General features: G+C 42.6%; 1 protein-coding gene across 1 annotated transcript; it reads right to left on the reverse strand.

The window, feature by feature from the left end:
• Positions 1-724: 724 nt before the first annotated feature.
• On the reverse strand, positions 725-27318 carry znf438 (zinc finger protein 438). The gene is made up of 4 exons (XM_076158209.1): positions 27212-27318; positions 12024-12112; positions 3655-5435; positions 725-2967 (listed from the first exon to the last, which is right to left on the reverse strand). The coding sequence occupies exons 3-4, from the start codon at positions 5400-5402 to the stop codon at positions 2376-2378; spliced, it is 2340 nt and encodes a 779-aa protein (XP_076014324.1). The 5' UTR covers positions 5403-5435; positions 12024-12112; positions 27212-27318; the 3' UTR covers positions 725-2375.
• Positions 27319-27611: the final 293 nt, after the last annotated feature.

Genomic DNA, 27611 nt, shown 5'->3' on the forward strand with positions numbered 1-27611 from the left:
CCGGCATCCCTCTGGGTGGGAAGCTGAAGTTATAGTAATTTCTAGCTGCCCTGTCCAGAGTATACCAGACCAGTTTACGGCTCTGTTGCAAGCTTGAATGTGCTATTTTTAAGTAACGGCTACGTGCTACCCCGCTGAAGGCTTACTGACGTACATCCAAGTGTACTATACCCACAAACAGAATCTTACCTTTGTAAGGAGAGCAGCTATATCTCCTTCCTATCTCTTTCATTTGTCCTGTGCTCCAGAGCCATTCAGTGTGACAGTTTGGGTCATGATCTTCATTTCAGAAACCTGGAAGTCCCCTTGATTACATGTTTCCTGCCCTCAGTCTCCCACTGGAGAGGGGTGTGTGCTGGAAGCTTGAAAACTGTGAAAGAAATAAAGAAGGGTTGTAAGTCTGTATGTGGTTGGTTCAGCAACCTGTGCAAGAGGTAGAAGAGAAAACTGTTTCTTTCAATAAAGATCAACATTTCCGCTAAGCTAATCCCATCTCATCTATTAAGGAACACTTCAGGATTTGTGTCCTCAACAAAGCATATCTTTATTCTCAAAATCATTTGCTTTTTCAGGTACACGGACAGTCACAAGGACAAACACTTTCAGTTGTTTTTTTTTCAAACACAATCAACATATTAAGTGGGCCAAACACATTATGTAAACTAATGTGGGGTTTTTCACTTTCCAACTTGTGCTGACAGTCATGTATTTTTTAATCTGAAGAAAGAAGAGCCTGACCCTTATTCCTGTCATTCCTGGTTTGTGTTATAGGGCTGCGAACCTAGGAGTGCCTCACTGATGAACACAGGCTCAGAAATAGTCTTCAGTAAATTGTGGTGCCCTGTACTTTACCCATGAAGTGCGACATGTGTGCATCAGTGATTTCTCCTTGGTTCACAGTCCTACGTTTTGTGTCAGACACCAAAGGACAGCTCTGCATGGCTTTTGTTGCCAGTTTTTGGCAATGATATATTCATCTAATGTTTCTCCTCCACTGTGACACAACAAAGCAGCTGATTCACTAGTTACTCTATGTAAATATATATAAACCTTTTTCTTGATATATCTATATACTCTATATATCTATAGAATCATGTATTTAGCATATGTATGTACTGTATATGCACGTATATATATATATATATGTATTTTGGTAATTTTTTTTCTCAAAACATTCAGGTACATTCACTTGACCCTGTACGTTTTTTTTTATATCTTCATATGAAATGTATACACAGACAATTGTTAACCGAGCTACCTGCCACACAGTAATGGCTTCAGGACCAAGAAACATGACCCGCCCCCCAATTACGAGAGGCAAACATAAAAAATATCTCTGTTCTGGTTCTTTAAGGACCGACCACACGCATAAACATATAATAAAAGACCTCTGTATAATTCTAGAATATAAAATAGCATATTTTTCTGGACAACAATTTAGGTGGGTGCACACAATACCACAGGTGCGTACATGAGCTGGCAACAATAGGTAGGCAATTCAACGTTTCCTTTGTGTACTTACTAAATCAACACACAGTATTCTGTCAGTGGTTAAAGTTGTAACGCAAAACTCACTTCTACAATCACTTCTGTGAACAGACCCTTGGCATATCACTAAATATACATTTTGGAATTCAACAAGTTGTGGTAATAGATAATGGCCTCTGGAGAACCACACTGATGGTAAGCAACACGTGAACACCTTTTTTACCGAAGGCCACAAAGATGTAACTTAGGTGCTGGTTATTGAAAGTGTTCCTTCAAGGGCCCAAAATAACAGAGGACCCTATGACTGTCATAACATGTTGAGTTAACTGACAAAGATTGTTATATTTCTGTGTGATGTTACATAGAAGGATTGTACAGTCATTAATTTCTCTTTAACCTGTAAGGTTCGAAGCTCCATAGAAATGGTCCTCCAGTGTGACATACCTAGTTTGCCCTTGTTAGGAGATTTACATATAGCAGTGCTTTAAACAAATTTACTGCATCTGCATGGTTATAAATTATCCTTAAATGACATTTAAATAAACAGTAGAAAATCATCTAATATGAAGAAGAAATTAAATACACACCTTTAAACAAAATGAATTTCAAAAACTAAGCAGTGCAATCAAAAGATCAACATAATCTTATAACATCTTATAACATTGGGTTCTCTGGCCTAGAGAGAATATTTCTTGTGAATAGTAACACAAAGATTCATTTTTATGATTTATGCTCTTTCTCCTCTTTAGGAATAAAGATGGAAAATGAATCGAGTGTTAAAACACACAAGAGAAAGTCTCCATCCCTGTGCTGCTAATTGCTAGGACTGACTGTGTATGAGGAAGAGCCACAGCAAAGGCTCAGTGCCCATCTAAGGGCAAGGCTGGCTAGTGTGGGCTTGGAGCAGGAGTGTCCAGGTCCCTGTCTGCATCACTCTTTCCGTGGCCAGAGTAGGAGCTCAGGGCGTCCCACAGCAGGGTGGGCTGCTCACAGTGGTGGTGACTCTGCCAGTGTTTCATCACATCCTTCTTACTGTTCAACACCTCACTGCAGAGCACACAATTAAAAGCTGAGCCTGCTGCAAGGGCCCCAAGGCCCCCACCATCATCTGGTGATGAGAGGGTCCCACTGTCTTCCCTCTCCCCTCCATCTCTATGATGATTGGACACCATGTGCCTCTTGAGCTTGGAAAAAGAGAAGAACTCCTCATCGCAGCTACCACACTTGACCAAGTTGCGCATCTCATTGAGCTGCCGCCAATAGTGAGCTGCGTGCTTGACAAGCTCATTCTCAGCCTCCCGGCTCCCCCGCAGGACATGACTGTCAAGTCGAACCTGGACCTCTTCCCCGTGAACATACAGCAAGTGCATCTTCATGTCAACAAAAGTGGGGGTAACAGCTTGACAACGGCCGCATTTAATCTGCAGTTCCACCGGGTCTTCACAATCCTGCTCATCTGATGGCTCTGGTGATTTCGCACTGGTAATGAGAAACACAACAGGGGCAATATAAGAAAAGGAAGAACACAGCAAACACCTTTTAACCTGCACAGTATTAACAAAGTTTGCCAATCAATTGCCGATCAAAAAAAAAATTCTTCTGCGGGGTTCATCTTATGAAATTGAAATTGTGTTTGCAATTGTACAACTTCACATCACCATCACCATGGAAGGTTCCTGGTTCTGTTCCAGGCCACTGCTGATGAAGTACTGTTGAGGAAGACACTGAAAACCTAACTGTTCCTGATGTGAAGGTTGGAACCATGGTATATCCCTGCCATCAGTGTATGTGAAGTGTATGTAAGGTCATTGTAAAGCGCTTTGGATAAAAGCTCTCTATAAGTACAGTCCAATTACCATTTAAATCCAAACTAGTTCACTGACATTATCTTATGGATCCCCAAATGTGTTAATCTATACAAATGTTTTTCTTTAGGAACTATCCTCCTTCCTATATTCTCTGAGCTACTTCACATTAAAAACACAGATCAGTAACCGTTACAGGGAAACATTACTCAACTACATTTATAACTTGTAGAGTGTAGAGAAGACTAGCTTTTAGAGTACAAGGATCCACAAGATTCCGTTCAAAGGATTACAGACATGCTTTATGAACTGCAAATATTGTACAAATCACCCAGAGTATCATTTTGACTAATAATCTCACCCATCAACAGGCAAGTCTTCCTCGTGATGACTGATGGAGGGCTCCACGGTCAGGACCACCTTATGAACCTCTCTCAGATGACTAAAGTACACTCCAACATATCCAAAGGCCTTCTCACAGAACTCACAGCACAACGTCCTGCGTGGGCGGACCTCTGAGTGGTGGAGCTTCATGTGGGTGCTGAGGCTGCCTGAGTGAGCGTACGCTTTGCGACAGACTGGACAGACGTAGGGACGATTGTTGTTGTGGCTGTTCATGTGACTCTGGAGGTGGTGCTTGAACTGGAAGCAGCGGCTGCAGGTTGGGCAACGATGGAGAGGACGGCTACCCACGAACATTCTCTGATGGGGAGCACCTCTAAGGTGGATGGTTAGTGGAGCTGGTTGAGGACAGTCCAGGTTCTTACTTGGTGTGGTGTTGGAGATCTGATGTCCCAGAAGGAGGTCCTGTTCTTGGCCATCTGAAGTAATAGCAGGCAAGCCAACCAGTTGGGGAACTGTCTCCATAACCAAGATGGGCTTGGGCCGGATACTGCGATACTTCTTTGAAATATCAACTTCCTTTTGTTTGGAACCTGGAACAACTGCTGGTGGCTTCTCTGGGACTCTTCTGCGGAAGAAAGACAATGACCTTTTCTTCCTTGCTTCAAATGTTAAGATGTCTTCCATTGTTTTTCTCTTCCTCCCTCTCTTCTTGCCGGGTGGTTTCTGGACTCCCAACACAGGCAAGTGTGTGGTCTTGGCCTGGGCATGTAGAGGGGAGTTTGGCACCTGGTTGTGACCCTTGGCTTCAGTTGTCTCAAGGGTCTTGGATGTGGGATCTAAGGGACTGATGAGGCCTGTCTGGCTAGAGAAAGCCTTTTTCTCTGGGGACTGGGTGCTGAGCTTGGCTGCTGGGATGAGAGTGCTCTTTACTTTTGAGTAGGGTAGGATGGGGAGTTTACCCTTTGGTGGAGAGGGGATAATCTGGACTGCTTTGCTGAAGATGGCTGGGGACAAGACAGTGATGCTGCTTGGTGACCCAACTGCTGCAGGCTTCGACTGGCACAGGTTCATTGTAGTATTCCCACCTTCCTCAGACGCTTTGCCTGGGGAGCTTTTGGTCATAGCAGGGGGGTAGTGAAGGTTCTGTACAAGACTTGCTGTAGCAGGTCGTTCGTCTGGTGCTCGGTCCAACTGAGGGCCCGGATAAAGGACGGCATTGTCTGGGAGCAGAGCAGTAACAGAGATGTCAGAAGAGGCTGGGTCAATCACAACTACCTGTTCTGAATGTTTAACTTTGGGGACCGGGTTTTCCTTTATGTCTTTGGTGTCCAGATGCTTCTTCTTTGTCACTGATGAGGCAGCACCCAGTACTGACCTGGTCATAGCAACCTTGGGGGGTGTTTTCATCCTAGTGGTCAGTGGAAGTGATTTAACCTTGTCTGTGGCCCCCTTGCTCCGCACTGGCTGGTATCTGGGAATGGGCAACTTGAGGTTGTTTTGAATTGGCTGGGTTTGCTGCTGTTGTTGCTGTGGTGTCTGAGAGGAGAGCGAAGGGGGCAGTGCCACCAAGGAGAAAGTTCCATCCTGACCTGCTATTTGCATAAGTGCATAATTCTGGGTGGGCACAATGATAGACTTGGGGCTTGTAGCGGTAGTAGCATCAGGGAGGGCAGAGGGAGGCTGGCAGGACAGGACCGCAGGGGAAGGGGAAGGCACCATGGCCGGGGCTTTGGGTGCAATGCTCCGGAACTGAAGGCTCTTCATCTGGCATGAAGGGCTGGAATCACTGGCTATCTACTGAAGACACAGAGACATAGGGTTACAATTGTGGGTGGTTGCATGGTTATAATGTGATTGGTAATGATCTGAACAGTCTATGAAAATGTACAACGTTCTGTTTCTGATGGAATCTGAAAGATCATTACTACACATGCAACAGAAACTCACTTCAAAAGGTGTTTTTGAAAAGATGTCAGAATAAAAGGTACACTGGAAAAAAATAAAAGGTATGTGGTGGTGTGTGACAAGCTGTCCCATTATTCCTCTCTATGTGGCCACACACACAGACACAAGAGTGTATTTCCCCCAGGCTCAGGACAGAGCGCCTCCTTTGATAGGCTCAGCGTGTAGTCATGGTTCATGCTAGGGCCCTAGGCTCCTTGTACCACCACCCCACCACCACCACCACCCCCACTTCCTGGAGGAATCAACTAGTCCAGCGTGAAACCTGCCCAAGGGCAGGATCTTTACCAGATGGAGGACTTCCCTTTCATCTCCCTCTTTACTGACCAGCACTGCAGCCTGGCCGAAGGCACTGAGGATGTCCCTGACAAAGTCCTGGATTTACTATGCCAACCACTTTTCACAACAGTTGCCCATGAGAGGAAAATGCTTTGCAACAGTCCAACTCTTCATTCTGAGTCGGTGTGTGTATAGCCTCAGTATGCTTGAAGCGACACACAGATCGCAGTGGTAGGATGAGGTGGAAACCCTCAAGCAAGCAATTGGCCAATCTCACCTGTCTTTTGCTTGATTTTATGCTTATTACTCTATATATACTCATCACAGAAACGCTACGGAATTTAAGTATACAGGTGTACCATTACATTTAACATCTTGAATCACAAAATGTATTCATTCAAATGAAAATTTCAATAAAGACCATGACATTTTGAAATCAATAACCTTTCAAATGACGAATAGAACTCTTTCTCTCTCTTTAAGTATCCCTATGCACCCTTAAGTGTGCCATACCTCTACAAATGTGCCTTTTAATTCACATTTGCACAGAGGCACATCACAAGACCTGCATTTGTAACTTATTTTTCAGTATTCACAGCATTTTCTTCTCAGGCAGGCCTCTGTCTCAGACCTGTCTGCTCCGTGTGTGAGAGTGCTGCGGTGGTGACATCATCTCTTCTCAGGCCCCTCACGCTGCCAAACAACAGCCGGTTGGGGCCTGCATTTGAAAGCTTAGAAGCTTTTCTATTGGATGAAACACACGTCGATCAAGTCAGTTTACGCGGGGGAGAGGTACATTCACTTGTAGTGATTGGCCGGTTTCCAGGGAATATCTTTCAAAGGAAAACTAAATCCAGTCTCTGATTCATTTTGAGCACACTTTCAGGTTCTAAATGATTGTAAGACTGTAAAGTGACAAAGAAAGAGAGAAGAGAAGAGAAATGGCAAAAGACAAAATGGAAGTATTTCTGTAACAAGAGATTATTTATTCAGTACCCTGACCGCATTACTACTCCATAAAGCTGGAGAAATTCCCTCTCTGTGTGGACAGTTGATACCAGTTCGACTGTGACAGTTCTTTGGCTGAACACAGAGTGAATTAAAAACATGGGACACATGCACGTTTGGTGATTCGCTTCATTGTGCATTAGTTCTATAGTATATAAAGTACATAAAGCGAAAATCAGTATATCGACAGCTGTAGAAGCAGCTGGTCATAATCCTTTAGTCACAGACGATTCAGCACTGTATGTCAACTGACACCAACTCACTTCACACTTTGCCATATCCTGTTCTCTCATCCCACCTGGAAAACTACAGTAAGGAATAGCATGAGCAGTATTGCGGGATGTCCCATTTAGGCTGTATACAAAGAGAAGACAATTGATATACAAAGAGACAAATGTCCTGCTTTGACATTGTCTTGGTGATGAAGCAAGGAGCATCTATAATACATGAATCCATAGTGATTTCACATTTAATTCGAACAAAACCACCAGGAAACATCTCACCCTGTCCTGACAATTTATCTCTCTCTAAACCCCTCTTTTTTCTTTCGAGGAGACTTGCGACATTTCTTGTTGTCAGTTTGCTCTAATGGTCGACGATAAAACAGGGTATGAAACCAATCACAAATATGCTGTTAATGTGTCAGCCAACCACAAACATGTTTGGAATTTTGGTGGAGGCATTTATTTATTCATTTATGTATTCGTCCTTGCCAGTGCAAATGTCATCATTTAAGTGTGTGATTTGGTGGTGAAAAAAAATACGGGAACAATAAATTAAATTAACCCTTTCATGCAGAGTTATCTGCACGTCATTACAAAGTAAAGATTTTATACAGTATTTAAATTTTGTTTTTAGCAATATTTATGTTGTACAAATATTTTTACGAATTTGTTTTCAGAATTAAAAAAAACGGCAGGACTCGTAGCATAGTGAGGTTACAGCGTTGTCTCCGTCCCAGTCTTCTGCTTTACTCTGCTGTCTGTTTCTGTGTGATGGATTCTAAAGAGCTGCAGGTCTGGGTTGGCAGAGCTGACGCAGCTCTCTGCCGGGCTCTCCCCTCTTCCTTGTACTGAGTACTGGCACTAAATTTTTTCGTGGTACAGAGTACCGGACCCTACTTTTGCCCCTGTATAGGAACAGGAGAGAGGGCACCGCACTACAGTGGCTGCCAGGGCAAACACTCTCTGCAGGAAGGTTCTGTAGTTAGTAAATCATCCCTTTGTCTGTCTTCGGTTTGGAAATCATAGTATTTCCAGACATCTGATTTTACCCTCTTACTTGTTGGCTACAATTGAGAACCTAGTCACTGCAACAAGAAGCCAGATCCCTGCCTGAGTAACTCTACGAAATACAGGTGCAGTTTGTAGTTTAGTTGTCATTGAGAGACCCAGGATGGTGTATGCAAAACAATCCATGGAAATTTAGGAAGTTGCATGTCACCGTATGAGTCAGTGTACGTGCGTTTGTGTGTGTAGTGCTAGCGCCATCACTGTGGGCTTCCTCTTCTCATTTCACTAAAGAAATGCAAACTATAGTAGCCATGGTGCAGTTTGCATCTAATCCGTTTTTATGACACACGAAATTCAAACATCAACATCTGGTCCAATCTACCAGACCCTTAACTCTAATATATAGGTTAAATCTAATTCTAAATCTAAGTGATCTAAATCAGCTTGTCTCAACTCCATAACGTCATAGGACTATGAAGAAATGCATGGGGAGGTCACAAATGCTACTCAACCACTGTAATCTGACTGGGGTTAAAGGTCAGGGCTGGGGCTCATGGAAAACTGGTTGGCTGCAATACAGGAATGGAGAGAGAGAAAGAGAAAAAAAAGGGTGGAGGGATCCACAGAGACAGATTATCAGGTAAAGCCAGGGGTGAAAGGTGAGCATCTGCTGTTTATGCTAGAAAAAGGTCAGAGTTGAGTAAGAGGCCAGTGCAATGACAGGCCAGGCATCCACCTGGAATGGAATGAATTGGTATCAAATGAAGTGCACAAGCCACACATACACATAAAACATCCGCACACAATTTCAAAACCCAGCTGACTTGTAGAGGTCATCAGGCCAATATCCAACAGGCAAGCCAGCTAGCTTCAAACGTAGAAAGTGAACGTAAAATAGAGAGTCCAGAGTGTGTGAGTATCACTTTAAAATGGCAGACCCCAGTGCTTTGTTCTCCGTCTATGCAGACTGTGGCCTTCACCTGATGTCAAGGCAATGTTTGTGTTTATGGAAAAACAGTCTCTGGACAGTGTTTGTTTAGAGTAAAGCATTTCTTTGTAACAAAATAGCACAGATTAATTCAGAAAGAAGGAGAAGGGTTTGGAGGCAGGGCAGCAGAGCAGGGTGGGGTTTGTTATCTCTCTTGTAGGTGAGAGTAATTCTCATCTGGGACTCAAAGATAGAGTCTAAAGATGGAGGGGGTCTGGCATGCGATGTGCTCGTCTGTGAGTGTGTGTGTGTGTGTGTGTGTGTGTGTGTGAAAGGGCTAAAACCCCAGCAGAGGCCCAGCACCCCCAGGTTTTAGCCCAGATGAAAGGCCAGGATCTGGGCTAGATAGGAGGGCAGATCACAGGGGGTCGGGGCCAGCTGGCTGTGAGAAATGATGTCCAGCGGCCATTATTCCCCCAAACTCCTCCCTCCCAATCTGAGAGATAAAGAGAGTGAAAAATCTCTCCCTCCTCAAAAAAAAAAACCTACAATAAAATCAAAATCCATTATGAAAACACAACGAAAACTAATTTCATGAATTTGGAGTGCAAGAGGAAATTAAATCATTACACCTTTCCAATCCTTAATAAAGCTAGGAGTCTCATCTTTCCTCTATCGCTAACCTGAGCACTCTGATCAGCGTTTGTCAATCAAGTCCTCATTTCATCTAGACACTGAGTGAGATACGCACACACATACATAAAAAAATAGGATTCAAATGGATACGGTCATCCTTCTACAACAAACATTGTTTTTTAAGAGACCGTATGATATTCATGGAACACACGCACACACACTGTCTTTGTCATCCACTGTCACCTAAAGCAAATCAATGTCAGGGAGAAATCCATTCCAATTAGAACCCTGCTATTCTGCCCTGCATGGGAATGTAGATTAATCAATATCCAACTGCTAATGACAGGAAAACCTGTGTTTCTGGCATTGTGTGTGTGTGTGTGTGTGTGTGTGTGTGTGTGTAATTTCGATTTTTTTCTTAAACAGCTTAGAAATTGGAGAAAAATCATAATTTGTATCGTATGTCTGCAGGTATCAAAACGTGGGGCTGAGTAGTTTTATGATATCACCCAAATTGATCGACTGAAAATGCTTTCTATACAGCTCTCAAAATAGCTCTTACATTGAAGATAAAAAAATAGAACACATATAGAAGAAGGATGTGATGTAAAGCTCAAGACTTTTAAAAGAACCCTAAACAAATACGAAACAAATTGGTGCTGGTGATCCTAGTATTGACTATTTTACCAGCCCGTTTTATGGCATAAGAATTTCATGGTAGTGGTCAGTGTAGAGCCTGGACCATCAATAAAAGCCTGCCTAGTTGAAGGCAGAATGCTGTAAACTACTGACAGCCAGTGACCTTTGACCTGATGTCCACAAAAGCCTGCATCATTCGAAATTGGAATGTCTTCATCTTTGCTCGTAGATGAGTCAAAAGAGCATATGAACGTGCGGAGCTGAAAGGCGTCAAACTGAAATGGAGGTGACAGCAGTGTGTCAGAGTGTGTTCGGAGCCTTGAGCATTAACATACGGCCCCTTGAGCAGCCAGCCCTGCATTAGCCATCCAGACGTTGCTTTACACTGAACCTTTACCTGACCTTTTCCCTCTGCTGTGACATTTGGACCTTTCTGGATAGGTCAAACACGAGCGAAAAAGTGGGGGGATGTGTGTTTGTGTGGAATGAGCACTATTAGATGTCACTGCAGAGAGATGACAGTGATGTGTGGAGTAATAGACACAATTACATAGAAATTGGCAAAAGCAATGAATGGCTAAAGCCTCTGGACAAAGGCACAAAGGCCGGTTTAGTTGTGGAAACGGTTCTGTCGTATGAAACTAAGCAAACCCTTGTGTTTCCAGTCCAACGCTAATGATCCAGGCAATGAGAGATCTTGAATGGGTGCTCCAGAAGTAAGGAAGATGCTAACTTGCATTTGTTGGGCGTTAAACGCATAAGAAATTGTATGCAGGATGAAAGGCTGTCATGCACTGTGATTGGCTGTGGTTACCCTCGCACATGCTGCTGTTAAATTAACCAGATGTAAGCTCTGTCCCTGCTAATGGGGAAGACTTTACTCCGACGGCACGAGGCGCAAAGCAACGTGGCTTGTACACTTACCGATTCATCCCGAGAGATAACGTTAAAACAATAGGTAAACAAGTGTCAGTGTGACGTTTATCGGTAAATGCTTCAAAAACACATGAGATGGGAGATTAGGGTTAGACTGGTAATGACAGGTGCTGTGAAACCACTGCTATTAGAAGGACTTGCATAAGCTTTTAATCTCACATCGAGTCCAGTGCAAACACACAAAGGGACAGAGACAGAGAGATGGAGAGACAAAGAGAGAGAGCGAGAGAATGACAGAAGGGGAAGAAGGGGAAAAGGAGAGAATGTGATGGCTGGATAGATGAGCTATTTTTATAATGAGGTCAATGTGAGCGGTGGGATTTCGTTCTCCTGGGACACACACACGCACAGAGAGGAACGGTGGGCTGTGTATTGCTCCTGTAGTAGGGCTGACAACATGAGGAAGAAGAGTAGGGCAAGGTTAATACGATGGTGACAATGATGAAGATCAGCATTTAATGCTCATGATACGAAGATGAAAGGAACAAGCAGCACTTCCATTGTGCTTGATCAGTTTCTCTCTAAGCAATCAGTCATTTTGCTGGTAGTCCCTTAGTACGTTTACATTCACTCGGCACACACAGGGCAGAGAGACGGGTGCTAGTATTGGAGAACTAGAGTATTGAGAGCCATTGTGGAGACACTCGTAGCAGACCTCTTAAGAATTATTTGATATAGGGACAACCCCCAGACAGATTCTTCCACCATCACACCAAATATAATACATGATGACAACTGAGGCTCAAGCCAAATTCAAGCATTTACCGATTGGATGGTTCTGTAACTCCTGTCTGGGTGGTGGCTCCTCCTTTTTCTGTGTGGTGTGGTCCTGTCCTCCGCTCTCCACAACCTGTCTGTAAGGAAATCAGAGAATGTGCTGTCAAAGGCAGGCTCAAAAGAAAGATACCAAAGAAAACATGTTCTTTTTTACATTTGGCATCTAGAGCTGTAGACTTAGACAACATCTACACTAGCCCTTAGTTGTGGGACATGATATTCGTCTAGCAATTTCAGCTGGACACATTTTGCTTCCTAAATGGTGAAACTGTCTTCCAGGGTGGGGGAGAGGACACCGGAACACAGAAGGCTCCCACAGTCCAAACACATACAGATTAGGTGACCTGGAAAATTGAAATTGCTGAATGTTTGTGTGTATGTGTGTGTGTGTATGGAAGATAGCTTTGTTTGCAATATTAGTGTGTCAAAACTGCTGCCAGAGACGGTTATGACAGTTATGAACTTGTGGTATCAAAGCAATGCTCAGATGTGTGTTCCTGGTTGGTTTATCTCAAGGCTTTGACCGTATAAATGCTGAAAAAACAGCTAATGCTACTAATACTAGGTAAACAGAGACCTTTGGTGGGGATGAGGAGTTCAAAAAGAATACAAATGAATTTCTTTCATACATTTCTATTAACATTCTGATGGGTTTGATCTGTATTTGTGAAAGTATGAAGGGTTACATGGGATGACAAAGTACAGTCAGCGCTACATTCAGACGATTCACACTAATGCATGTCCTGTTATACAAGTGCAGACAGCGACACACACATAACGCACTAACTCCACTCTTCGCTCTCGCACACTCCTCCTTGCTCTCTCTAAATGCTTGTCACTTAGCCCTCCATTAAACCTGAGCGAGCGCTCGCTTAGCCAACAGTGTCTAGGTAGTTGGGGACACGGCTGCCCACTCACTCACATCCAGCCGTATTAAATAAATAAGGAGCACCCTTCTGTGTAAATTATTCATTTAACACGCCTTATCCTCTTCCCACAACCTTGTTAGAGGACCTCAGGAGTGGGAAGGGTGTGAGCGTGGCAGTGGGGGAGGGGTAAAGGAGAGGAAGCAGCAGCCACTACAGCTTATGTGTCCAAGAAACACCGCCCTTCAATAATTCCTGATTCTCAATTGGATGATTCTGATAAATTGGCTGATTCTGATTCATTGACTGATCTGAGTGAATCCAGTTGGGAGATCAGTCTCAATATCGAGCCCTGTTTACTACAGTGTTGTGTTTGATTTTTCATGAATTACCCGCAAAATCTCTATTGGCCAAACTGCTACACCTCCGCCTCTCCGTTCTAAGGCCAGGGACAAATCTAGCAATGTCAATGATTACGCTTGTGATTAAGGCTTTCCACTTCAAACAAGAGAAATGTTTATACAGGCCTGAAAGAGCGGATGTGATAAAGAGCAGGTGCTCAGAGCTCTGTTTGTGTTTGTACGCAAGTGTGTGTGTGTGTGTGTGTGTGTTTGTCTGTACTGGAGGACGAATGTGCGCCCTGGCCTGATGGACATATAATGCATTCATAATGACATACCAAATGCCAATCTGAATATTACAGCTGCCATGCCTGCTTCCACGTCCTGCTGGGACTGTGTAAGCCTCATTCTCTTGGTTGCTTCAGGGTAGTGGTGACATACTGTTTGTGGTTTTATACACAGAAATTACAACAGCTCTAAGGCACAGTTGGCAGAGAGAATTAGTTTGTTCCTTCAAGGCTGTAAGACAGACTTTACTTTTGCAGCAAGCACTGGGAAATATCTGACTCAATGGTTTGGTGACTAACGATAACCATTTCTAGAGTAGATCCCAAACATCTAAAGCCCTTCACACTACTCAAAAGAAACAGACTGCTGCTCCATATTTTAACATTGAGATGGTGTGTGTGATGTGCAATGCAATTTCAGTGCTAAGTAAAGTTCTTCTCTAATGTTCTTTCACAAGTTGTGAAAATACACCAGATCCTCTGGCCTGGTGTGACCTAAGATGATGAGAAATGTTTCCCAAGGGAGGGTAGAGGGGTCAGTGAACCAGGGCAAGAACAACCCTTGTTTGACCTTCAGTGACCTGAATGGAGACACGGGAGGAGCATGGGTTAATGTTGCTGGCTCCCTTCCAAACACACTGTTTACTTTACATCAAACCTTCATCAGCACATTTGACTCAGGTACAGCCATTGTCTATAAGAGTGCTGTATCTGAAACTAAAATGAAAACTCCTCACTAAAACAGTCAGACAAAAACATGACTTTAACACAGCCCAGCATAACAACGGATGCATAAGAATTCTCTCGGCACTGCCTCATAACTCTCTTCTTTGTAACAGTGAGTATGTGTGAATTAAGCATCGCAGCTCCCAGCATCTTCTCACTAGTTGTTCAAGCGAGCTGCCCAAGAACCAACAGCCCACTTTGGCTGTACCTCCACCTTAAGAGAGGCATCGCTCTTCATCTTCAAAGAGAAGTCAATCACTGTATAATGTACTATCACCCGATGGGTTGACTAATCCTTCACTAATTCGTTCTCATAGGTACAGAGAAAGTGGAACAGAAACATTGTTTTTTTAGAGCCAAGCTTCCACAAAAACTTACAACTTGCAGCAGATGAGGAGAAAGAGGAGGGGGTGGGGAGGGATCAAAAACCTGTAAGTTCCTGGCAAACAGACCAAATCAGGCAAAAGGGCCAAGGAGAGGAGGAGAGACAAGTGTTTCCCTTTTAAATTGATCCCACTGAGACCCTCAAGGACTGGCTGAAAAGCGATAAATATCTGGCCCTGTGGATGTGGTGAAGAACAAGGGGGCGGGTGTGCAAGAAAGACTTTTTTTGGGATTGGAATGCAAAAAGAACAGGAGAGAAGCATGTTGACGCAGATCAATGGAGACAAAAACGGTTGATTCAATCTTCGAGGGTGCAGCCAAGCATCAGTGAATGACAACAAATATAAGAGAAGCAAGTACAGAGCAGCAATCTCCCTCTGGATAAATCAAGTTCTATTTGATCTTATCTTACTGGGCCATCAGTTATCAAATCCATGTTACAACCAATCGGCCACAGCTGTATCTTTATTCTGTCCAGGTCTTGGCAACTGAAACTTGGCTTGTTTCATGTTGGCCTGCGATCACACTCTGGACAATGAAGGTGTCATCATCCGCAGCACGTTCAGGGCTCAAAGGAACAAATGCTATCAGAGCAACCCAGAGAGCCCACACACTGCCAGACATGCCACGGGCCTGCCCAATCACCGGCAGGAGCTAGGATATTGTGTGTGTGTCCTTTCCAAATCCATGGCTGTATTTCATGGTTTCAAATTCAGTTCTTCATGCCATTTTGGTATTAAGGGTAACATTAAGCATCAAAAACAACAATGATTCCATTACCTTAATATCAATATCAAAGCCACTTGAACAGAGGTACAGGAAGGAACAGAAGTAAAAATGAGAATCTTAAAGAGAAGTGGATGATCAAACATTTTACACGTGCATATGACCAAATTACTTGATATTAAATTGATTGAAGTAGTGGATGAGCATAGCAGTTGGTTTTCAGATATTCTGGTGGCAGCATTACTTGCTATTTGACTAGAACAAGCTAAAGCGAACTTGGCCTATTTGCTTCAGCTGTGATGGATAGCCAGTGCTGAGCATGAATAACTTACAGCCTCATACATAAGCAGATCTCTACTAATATCATTAAAGGAGCCCTAGGACCAGCACACCTCCTTATCCCAGAGCACAACTTCCATCACCCACCATCTTTTCCCCCCAATGACAAATGCCCAGAAATCCAGTAACTATTCAACATCAATATTTTGACATTAAATTCCGCTGACTCTCCACACAAAGCCATTTATTTAATTAGCTGATTAAAAAAAATGACATGGCCGGGGCTCAACTGCCACAGGAAATCTTGTTTGGAGGAAATTAACGTACTGTTGCACTTCTGTTTGCACATATGGCAAATGTGTACAGGTGTCATGCTGAGATGATTTCATTGTGTGGTCTCTTTTATACTCGTGCAAACATTTGTGCGGGCAATGGAGTGGGGGTGTCACATCTAGTAAACCACAATGTAAAGAAACCATAGAAGTTGTTCTCGAAAATAGGTGTGAAACACTTTTTGTACATTCTGGAAACGTGACTGGAAACAATACAGAGTTCGAGGAAGAGGAGTTTCTATACCCCCGAAGATCTGCTACAATACCAAATTGTCAAAGCAGTGAATTCATAATTAACACTTGTCTGTATACTAACGAATCCATTCGCAAAGAAACAAAGGAAGGTCTACACATCTCATCACACACTTGTGTATGAAGTGGGAGTGATAGTCACCGATTATGCAATAAGTTTAGGCAAAGAAAGTCCAAGTAAGGTAGAAGAACATCTACCTATTTGGTAACACAACTTGATTAACATTTGTGTGGGTTATAAAGGTGCAGACATTTAAGATCCCACTCGTTCAGGGTACATTACATTACGATCATTTAATGTATGGGTACACTCCTACTCCTCGTGTTTTTCCTGTACACATTTTACCGCTGTAATAGAGACATTTTTTGCCACAGAAAATATTTGTATTTTCATCTGAGACACTATCTGCTTCTGCTCGTTTTTCTTTGTCTTGTGTGCGCTTTCTTTTCTGGTTTCAACAAACCAATTAGATTAGTTTTGGCATGCTGGACGATACCACACATTGAGATTTGGGGAAGTGTTCATGGCAGTGGATATCCGTATCCTCGGCAACCTCTGTTTTCCCAATAACATCATTCGCTGTGAACGTCCATGACAAGTTTTAAGTTTTACGAGTGCCTTTGCATGTCTATAAACCCAGCTTTAGTGTGACAAATTGATTACTGAGAGCGCAAACTCATCGGTTGTGCTAATTTTCAGAAGCAGCACGGAGCGGAGCTGGGAAATAAGAGGATATAAACATACATAAATATTTAAACAAATCCAAACAGTATATTGTTATTTTTTCGAAATTTTTCTCACTCCTTCTCCAACTCAACCCTCACCTTTTGAAAGAACATCCCATAATAACTTGGATTAGGTTCAAATAAAGACTGCATTTACTTGCTCATTCCAAAACTTTACCATGACATTTCAATAACTACCTACCAAACTCCCATTAATGTATTTCTGCAGCGTAATAAGTAGTTTTTTTAGCTCTTATCAGCATATGCAATTTCTCCATGTCCCGCGTCTGTATTGTTTTAGTCTGGTTTCTATGCAAAGTTTTATAAATGAGGCCATAGTTCTTTATGTGAACAGTCCTGAGATAAGCTGCTGGCACGTTAAACCTTCATCATTCATATGGGGATCGCTCAAGCAATAATAAGGATGACCTGAGGAGAACTGGGCAATGTTGCCATGAGAGGATGACATGTAGTAAACACTTTCTTGTTACTAATACAGTTGCAGGAAATCAGCATTCAATTTAATATACTGGACAAAAACAGAGAGCACTATTGAATGCCACAATTTTAACATTGTCTAATAACATACAATTGGTCTTGTCTTAAGGTTCTTTGAGAGCCCCATTGACATGGACATCTCTTTAACACGAGGCTAGTGGGTGTTTGGCCTTCCCTCCAGTCGTTTGTGAGCAGCCGAGCCTGGAAATGATTAGGCCTAGGAGGGCAATTAGCCTGAGCATCACTGAGCTAAATATAGGCCACATTGCCCCCTGCTCCGTCCCTGGGTTATATCCATACCACAGCTTCCGCACAGGCAAGTTAGCTTCAACTAGATCAGGTTTGTTTGATGTGTGATGATGTGAACGAGCCACAGATAGCAACAGAAGTCAGCTGTCCATCAGGTGTCTCAGGAGAGGAGGAACGAACCCATGGCAAGAAATGACGCCAAACTGAACGACGCCAGAAAGAAATGACGCTGACATGACTTAGGGGTACTGCTGCACCCCGTTTCCTCTTAGACCATCACCCCTGTGTACAGCCTGATTTCATACCTGACTGCTTCAAATTCAACTTGGCTGGGAAAAACGTTCTTTCCCATAGCCTTACACTAGCTAAACGGAATGCACAGGAAAAAATGCTTTCCCAACACATTCCCCACCCTTCATCCCCCTAAACTTCCAACCCTGTGAGAAAAAAAGAAGTGGAGATTTTATCCTTACAAAACGTGAGTTTTTCGCCCACTCATTCACCTGGGACAGCTTTTGGACAGCGAAGGCAAGCTAGAAGGTTAGGGGAGCCTGGGAATGTTTAACATCAAGAACGCAATGAGAACATAGACAGAGCTCTGGGAATTAGACAGGAAACATGGAGAGTAACCCCTTCCTGCCTAAGAGGAAAGAGAAGAGGAAGTGATTTGGGTTGTATGACTTATACCTACTTAAATGTAAAAGAATCTGTGGTAATTCTAGGTTAACAAAACAACAAAACACCATTTAGATCAGAACCTTTAAAAGGAACTGTGGATAACCAGCTTCACCTCTCCCAAACATAGAGTGAACACCTCTATAACTGCTTCAGAGGGGAGATTCCCCCATCATTGACAGGAACCAGGGTGTCTGCAACATACACTAAGTGGAAATGTTCTGGCATTGCAATGAGCTCAGCACAAATTGCACAAGACAGCTAAGGAAACTTATCACCAGTAAGCTCCAGTGCAATAGGCCCAGGTCATCTGACTAAACTGGGCATAATAATAATCTGAAATAAACTTTGACATACCTAACCTTTGAGCAGGGATGTCAGTTTTAGATATTATAGCCTGAGAATAAATAAAAAAAGTTTAAAATACACTTGGAACACCTCAGAAGAAAAGCTGTTGGAGAGCCGTTACCTTAATAGGTCAGAAATGTGTCGGTCGCAGGAGCAGCAATACCAAACAGGAAGAAGTTTACAGTATAGTATAGTAGTTTACAGTGTATAGGATAGTGTAAAGTTTAGAGTAGTCTACATGGAACAACAGAATTGTCCTACTTCCCTTGTCTAAGGCTGTTTTCACACCTTTGTTACACTGAATCTATTTGATTTGGTTGGGTTCCTTTTCACACAGTCATTTTTCCATTCATTCATTTCCCAAAGCGTTTCCTCAAGTTCATTGTGTTGTTATATTTTTGCTAAATTTTTGGCATTGTAACCACCTGATGGTGACGCAGCAACAGTACTAACATCTGTCGGATAGCTGAGCTGCTACATTATACACTTAATAACACAGCACCGTCTGATAGTGAGACACAGCTGCTAAGGAATTGGCATCTTTTTGCTCCAACAGTACATTACATTACATTACATTACGAGCATTTGGCAGACGCTTTTATCCAAAGCGACTTACATTACATTACCACCCTACGCAGAGGGGGGAGCAATTGAGGGTTCGGTGCCTTGCTCAGGGGCACCTTGGCAGGGACTCGAACCGGACTCGAACCGGCGACCCTCCAGTTCCCAAGCGGAAGCTCTACCCACTGAGCTACTGCCTCAAGTAAAATTCTTCAGGCCTAATAACCGCTTACCACAAAATACTTAGCATCTTATATGCAACTTTTATTATGTATTAACACCATTACTGCAAGGTTTATTAAGACATGTCACGTTGCCTGTAAAAAGTGGAATGTAAATAAAGATAACTCATTCATTTCTTTATTCACTAAGGCCATGAATGCTTGCTCTCATCACACACCAGCCCGAAAAAAGTATACAAACACTTACGACGATCCGTTCTCTACTCAAGCAGCAAACAAGCTCTAATGCGCAAAACGTTCAAACGAATGTAACACCCATACATTACCGGGTCAAATGCATGGGTCGCATGAAAAATCTTACGTCAAGAAGCAGTTCAGGGAAGGGAAAGAACGATTAAGGAGTTTAAGTAGATGAGAGCATAACCTAAAACAATTGCATACTTGAAAGAGACCACTAGATCCATAAATCTCATCAGCTGTGTGCCAAACATACAACATACCCTGTTGAGACCCAATGTTAAGGTTACACACACAACAGCCTGTATTCCCGAGGTTGCAGCACTACAATAAAACTGTAAAATACATTCATCATAAAGAGAAGTTATTTTGACAGTGTGCAGTGATGATAAAACTGTAGATATGCTCTGTGCACTGTTTGGAAACGGTTTGTTAATGTATCATTCGCCACAAGAGGAATGAGATAACAGTATGGTGTAGCTTACAGTCAGCATGGCTTAGCAGCAGCAGCGTGTCCTTGGAGTAACATTATTTATTAAAATAAATTCACTCAAGCTGAAAGATCTATAGTGAATACATCGTAAACAGTGCCTCTAAAGGAGCCAAGAGGACTTCAACGCATGGCTTTCTCTTTTCAACATATTTGGACGATAGAGAGGAAGGGGTTTCGTTTTAGCCCTTCATCTTTTCATGAATGGAAGGGTTTTCATTTTGGTAGCGAATTTCAACTATAGACAATCTAGACTCATTTTCTAAGCGGAGATACTGATCTCAATATTTTTGTTGATTAGTTGTGATTCACAGGGGAGAAGCCTCGTCCTATCCAGACTGAGAGAGGGGGGGGCCACCAAAACCTCTCACAACATCTCTCTCATTTTACAGCGCCGATTCTGCACTTGTGAAACTGATCTGCAAGTCTGCCTTTGCTGAAGGTGGTGCTTTTTTCCTCAAATGTCAGCAAACCCTGCAGAGCTCTGGCTCTCTAATTCTAATTCCCCAACCCCTGCAGACTTATATCACAGCAACGCATAACACAGATTTATGTTTATCGTTTTCCAATAGAAGAGGGACAGTCAGTACAACATCCTGTATGCTCCTCTCACTTTGTGATAAATATGGCTCCCCTGCTCACAGCGCCTCAACCTGGTGGATCGATGGAGCATTTAGCTAATCAAAGAAAGCAACTGTTGGTAAAAATGGCCCGTCCGTAGCTGTAGATAGAGTGAATTCTATCTGGGAAGACAAAGAATAATGCTTTTCATCTGCTCATAACTGTTCCTGCAAAATCACCTCACTAGACTTTATCACGAATCAGATTACGGCAGACTACATATTTAAACCTAAATACAACCAGCAACAGTCGAGCACAAACAGCGCAAAACATGAACAAAACTAGGTTGCTTGCTTGTCCACCTTTAGAGTAGTACACAAAATGATAACAAACAGCATAGAAATAACTTTTGTCCATTTCTGTTGACTGAATGACTGATTAAAAGATTGAAGATACCTGTGATACAAATTAAAGAAAATAATAATACATTTATTAGTGTGTATTCTGGATGCTCATGGTCGAAATATCACTCCAACAGCAGTATCATCCCTTTTAGGGGCTATCAATAATTGTGTCCAGACCATTTAAATATTTTGAGTTTTATTACTCAAAATAACATCTGAAATTAAAAGCCAAAAGCAAAGTGACAGTTCTGTGAAATAATGAATGGTGGATGCCAATTACATTTGTCAGTTTCAACGTATTGTTTTGTTTATTTATTTAGTTTGCATTGAAGCAACACAGTTGGCGAGAAAATATTCACACGTTGGAAAAAAGGTGACGTGGCGATAGCGAGCGAGGCAATTGGGCACATGCTACAAAAGCTCCATTTTCGATTTTTGTTGTGATATTCTCTGAACTTTACTCAGGTAAGGGGTTAATGTCCCAGTTAATTCTGACCAATCACAAAACAGATTCGAACCGCTGGTAAATATTATTCCTGAGTGGGAACAAAGCAAACGAACCACACATTTGATTACAGGCTAAGGCAAGGAAAAGATGTATGTGAGCCAAACATGGGAACTATTTAAGTGCTTTGGGATGCAGATGCATGTGTCCCGTCTATATATGCAGAAAAATAAACTATGAGGTGTAGGGAATGTAGCCTCAAGCATCTCAGTACACAAATGTCCTGCCTTGTCCTTACAAAGCCTTACACTTGTCTTGCGTAGCTTCAAATCATTGTGCTTTGAAATGAAATAAATGTAATTTAAAATCGGCACCAAAACAAACGCCTACAAACATAAGTAAACAAGCAGTTAGCGCTACTGCTTTGTCTGTGACAGACCTAGAAGCCATCAAGGCTAAGGAGATCGTTCTCCCTCAACAAACAACTCTGATTTCCAACCACATATGTCTCATTACTGTAAAACGAACACAGACAGGAGCAACATACAAGCCCACAACACTGCCTCGCTTTCAATTAGAAGGGAGGAGCTGAGATGGAGTGGGCCTTTCTAGTGCTAGGATATGCACAGGACAACAATATGTCAAATCTAAATAAATTAGTGAGGAGTAAGGAATGATGATAGGATAGAACTCCAGGATCCCACAAGTCCTGAGTAGGTTTAGGAGTTCGACACAGTATGTATCAGAATCAGACTGGTACATCGCATTTACAGTATATCAGGGAGGGACACCAACCATAGGGTGGCAAGGCCTTCTTTCTGCATCAGTCACTTTTCTGGGAAGAGTGACTTGGGTTTAGCAAGACATTTTACTCATCAAGATAACAAATATTACATCACAATAAGAACAAGGTCCATAAATCACAAGGTGACCCAAAGCTTGTGGAAGAACACTATTTTTTTTTTCATCTAGGGAATGTTGGGTGTTATAAATACTGCATAGATGAGTTGCTTTCCTACAACCAGATGAAAGCAGGCAGCAGGACATGTCATCCTTCAGAAAGAAAATGAAACTGCAGTCACAGCACTACAGCTGAGCTAGCTTCCTGTTGCGCAATCATTTGCATTATTTTCCAGAGACCCTGGGCCATAACTGGAGCAGCTCCATTGACCAGGGGCGTCTGTGGTTGAACTGCACAAGCCCACAGGTCCAGATAGACAGGCAGGCAAGCCAGCTCCACCACTACGCCTGACATAAGAGGGGGGAACTACTGAGTAATGAAAGGGTCACATGATCCAAAAGCTGGGAGGGTGAGGGAGCTACCCTGATGATGAACTGAAAGAGAGAGGAAGAAGGAGGGAAGAAAGATACATTCAGATAAGGTGTGTTCGTAACAACGATACGCAGAGGGACAAGACCACGAGACAGTGGGTGGGACCAAGGAGCGGAATGAGCAGCAGGTGGGGGTTGCACAGTTTATTTGGGAGGCAGCCAAATGCCAGGGTGAAAGTAAACACCTCTCTCCTGTCTTTCATGTTCGTACCACCTCCCACCACAGAGGTTAGGGTAATCCCTCACTTTTTTTTAGGTGCAGTCATGCTGGGGTAGTGGGGAGCGTATGTGTGTGTGTGTGTGTGTGTGTGTGTGTGTGTGTGTGTGTGTGTGTGTGTGGGGAGACGACTAACTAAAACAACTGAAAACTACGCATTTAAACATAATTTTGAAAAGAACAAATAAACATCGGGTTTTCCACGAGGATATGGAGAAGCCAGCCAGTGGGTAATGGGAGCCAGCTAGAAGGATCTGAGGGCATGACAACTCCCCCGGAAAAAGATTTTGGCTGTAAAAGCTCAAATTTGGTGGTCTCTGGCATATCCTCATGCCACCATTCCATCATATACACTGACCTTGCATATTTAAATGAGGTTCACCTACTCAACTGTAAACATGCAGTGAATTATTGGAAAAGAGAATTAGGCTTCTTGTGTTTCGAGCCCACACAGTCTACAACAGCGACTAATATTTAAAACCATGCCTATTCCTAACTGCTCAGAACTTTCCATATCAAGAATGATTAGAAATTGGATTTACAAGTGCTCTCCATCACAGCCCAAACTGTCTTTTCCCTGCTGCGCATTTTGTTGTCATTTCGGCTTGTGCGTGTCAAAAAACACCTATTTTTCCTCATTTGTTTGGCTACACAATAAGCAAAAGCACTTAGGCACGGCACCTAACTCGTAGAACGGTGGGGAAAACCCTCGAGGTGGGTGGTGCCTCAGAAGAATGATGAGTTGAGAGCTTGGGTTTCAAATGTACAAGCCTGCCTCAGACTGAATAAACATGTGAAGGTCCAAAATGTGTGATATTTTCCCACATGAGCTAAACTCAGATTAAGGGTGGTAGACATGAATAAATTAATCCGACTTCGTACAACTCAAAGATGATATGAACAGAACCTGAACGAACATGCAATACAATCCTTGAAAGTATACTAATGTCTTTACTTGAAGTATACATGTCTTTACCTGAAGTATACATGTCTTTACTTGAGGAACACCATTTCAACATCCTTATCATCCATGTGAAGAAGTGATTTGTAACAACGAAAGCTTTCCTCTACATATAAATGAAAAGAGGAAATGAGGAGTTTGAGAAGACAAAAAAAAGGAGAACTTCTTATTTAACTCTGGAGCACAATGACTAAAGCAGTCCCTTGCAAAGACCATATGGGGCTACACCCTGTATAATCATCATCGTCCCAATGATGATTTGACACAATGACACATTTTTACCAGGCGTGTGGTGAACATAATGCTCTGCTAAAAAAATGGAGGATAGCCAGGAACTATGCTAAACGCTCAAAGGAAAAGCCGAATAGATGCCATCGCACCCTGCAGCCTACAAATCTTGCGAAAGAAAAAAAAAAGTCATTGCGCTTCAGATGTAATATTCATTACATTTTCTTGGAAACAAGGGTCTAGTCAGACCAACAATTTACCAGAGGAGTTGTTACCAGACTATTACTGAACCACATCCTTTTCCATCCACAATACCATCGCCATCCATAATTCAGACTAGAGATGCACTTTCCTTGTTCTTCGTAGGTCCATTCTTGACATCTTTCAGTAGCACTTAACAAAGAGGATATATGCTGCTTAACATTCAGTCTCTCCAAGTATCTCTTAGGACACCTAATAACATTTTTTGTGTCCAATTTCATTCAGTATTGAAATACTTGTGCTATGGCCTACATTACATTCAGAAAAACACAATGGGTACCCTATGGAAGACAGCGTGTCAAGCAAAAAAAAAACCAAACAGTTAATGCGTCATTTCCAGCATTATCATATCCCATGTCAGTAAGAGCTAAACCACTCAAATCTTCGCAATTACCTACTATTTTCTTACATCAAAGCCTTGGTCATAAGTGGCTGCAGAGTAGAATAAATCTGGCGTGCGTGTGTTATGGTAACATGATCTTAGTTATGATTGAAAGGAAATGTTAGACAAGCATCTAAGTTTCCCCTGCCTGCTCCCACCCTCCTCGTTCACCCACATGTGAAACCACACTGGAACTGCTCACCGGCCAAAGTAAACGCTCCCGTCTTTCAAATTGCAAGTGTTTACACGACATGCCAGCTTTACATGCCAGAGCATTATTCATATTCTGATGGTAAATGTGATATCACGCTTTTCATAATTGTGTATTCTGTGAAGCCAAACGTGTAAGACATTTCCAACTGTGAGCTGCAAAGTAAACAGGTCATTTAAGAGAGAAAATTTAATTAGTCATAAGTCCAATTTACCATCTGTACTGTAGCCAGACTTTTTAAGACAAGCGGAATATTATGAAGCCGACAGATGTTTTTGTGTAGTAAGCATGATGAAGAACAGAACAGAGTTGCAGTGTGACGATCAGAAACACTGTGACAATGTGAGGGATGGTAGAAAAGTTGGTGTGTTTTGAGTGTTTCTGTGAATGCTATTTATCATCAGCTCTAGAGATTCTGTCCTTACAAGGCCTAATAATGTTAATATCTTAATTTTAAAGGTCATCAGTGTGCTGGCTAGTTATTAGGAGCTAGGAGGAATATATTCAAACTAGTTCCAGGGTCCAACAACTGGTCCACAGCTACCTATACCTTGACTCAACGTGGGGGCATCAAAGCCAAAGAATTATCAACCTCCTTCAAACAGGACTTGCAATGTGACTTAAATGCAAGACAACCTCAACTGCTCCAGAAGATCTGCTCAGAAAATAGATTTAAAGCAGAGTTGCTATATATCCTTTTAATGTGAATTAGTTCCTTAAGTTAACGGTACAGGTTCTGGTCAATGTTCCCTGGATATCAATATCCCATGTGACTACTAAAACACAAGTGAATATAAAGTGTATTTAAAACGTAAACACAACAACCTCCATTTTCTATTTTTGCAGAAAAAAAGTCCACTGGGGACTGTATACACACTACATTTCAGACTAGGTCATAGTCTTGTAAATCCTCAAACATTTCAGGCATGACGACCAATAGTGCCAGTCATGTGGGAGGCAGTGGCTCAGTGGGTAGTGCTTCCGCTTGGGAACCGGAGGGTTGCCGGTTCTAGCCCCTGCCGAGGTGCCGAACCCTCAATTGCTCCCCCCTCTGCGAAGGGTGGTAACTGTAATGTAAGTCGCTTTGGATAAAAGCGTCTGCCAAATGATCGTAATGTAATGTGGTGGGTTCACTGACCACAGCAATACTCCTAATACTCCAAGCCATCTGAAAACAGCTGACCAGGTGGCTCTCCTAGGTAACAATAGCATCATGGAGTGCTCATCGGTACTGCTGAGGTGACTCATTTTGTGCAGGAAGGTGGCAAAGGGAGATGGGGAAAGTGTGATTATGCCTCAAGAGCTACATGTTTACAAGAAGTTGACAAATGACACAAAAACTCCAATCGGCCTCGCAATGATTCAGGAGAAGTTGCAGCTATGTTAATAAACACGTTATCTTTAAATGTAACACTGCCACACACAAAACATGTGTATTAAGGTTATTATTGACAACTGTTGGATCATGAGGTGATTGATCCACTGATCAGATCCATACAGTTGCACAGGTACACACAGTATCAAGCAATATTAACATTCATTCACGGTTAGAAGACGAGGAAGTGTGTCTACAGCGCCGTTGCCAATACAACAAGTGCCACACATATCTAACCGTGTGCGTGTGTGTGTGTGGGTGTGTGCGTGTGTGTGTGTGTAATGAGCTCACTGCAGGGAATCCTGCTGTCTGATGACGTATTTCTGTAATGTACAGCTGCAGGTTTAGCCACAGGCCTGCACTGCGATAACTCTGCATTTATTTACAAGAGTTAAGTCATATTTTAGAGTCCGCTTTTTGCTGTGCGTGGACTTGCATATTATATCTGCACTTCAGGAAGGCTGTTATTTGAGTTAGAAGTTTATTTACAAACTGTACATTGAATAAAGCCAGATAGCTTTCCTCCAGAAGGAAAAAGCTACGATGATAACATTGAGACGAGTCTTGTTTGGCCTCGTATTCGTAGTGTAGAAGCAGCGGACGGCGTTGAAATTTTCAATTAATTTGAAACAGGTCTCACCTTGACTCCCTGTCTGGTGGGGATGCGCCTTCAAACTACGGAGGACCTGTTTTTTCCCAAATATCTGGGTAACTCGTCGATCTTCATAACTGTTTCTCTCCGGCCATTTTGGACCAAACCATTTGCGTGAGCTCACGGGGTGGATAAATACGACGACGCTCATTATAGATCACATTACACTTGCTATATAAACCGAATACACTCCAAACAATGATTTTGTGAAATAGTTTATTTCCTCTTTGACAATGTGTGTTTCACTCGGGCGAATAATTTAAATAATGTTGTCATCATTTTCCCGTCTCCCCAAAGTCAAACACAAATGGTACGGCTCGGCATATTCCTGGACCTACTTGGTTCTGCTTGGTAAACCAACCAATGAGCGTCTATGAAGGCAAAGCTC

The sequence above is a fragment of the Genypterus blacodes genome, unplaced genomic scaffold (assembly GCF_046128005.1).
Source record: "Genypterus blacodes isolate CSIRO-AG114 ecotype Tasmania unplaced genomic scaffold, CSIRO-AGI_Gbla_v1 ptg000076l_1, whole genome shotgun sequence".
Taxonomy (NCBI): domain Eukaryota; kingdom Metazoa; phylum Chordata; class Actinopteri; order Ophidiiformes; family Ophidiidae; genus Genypterus; species Genypterus blacodes.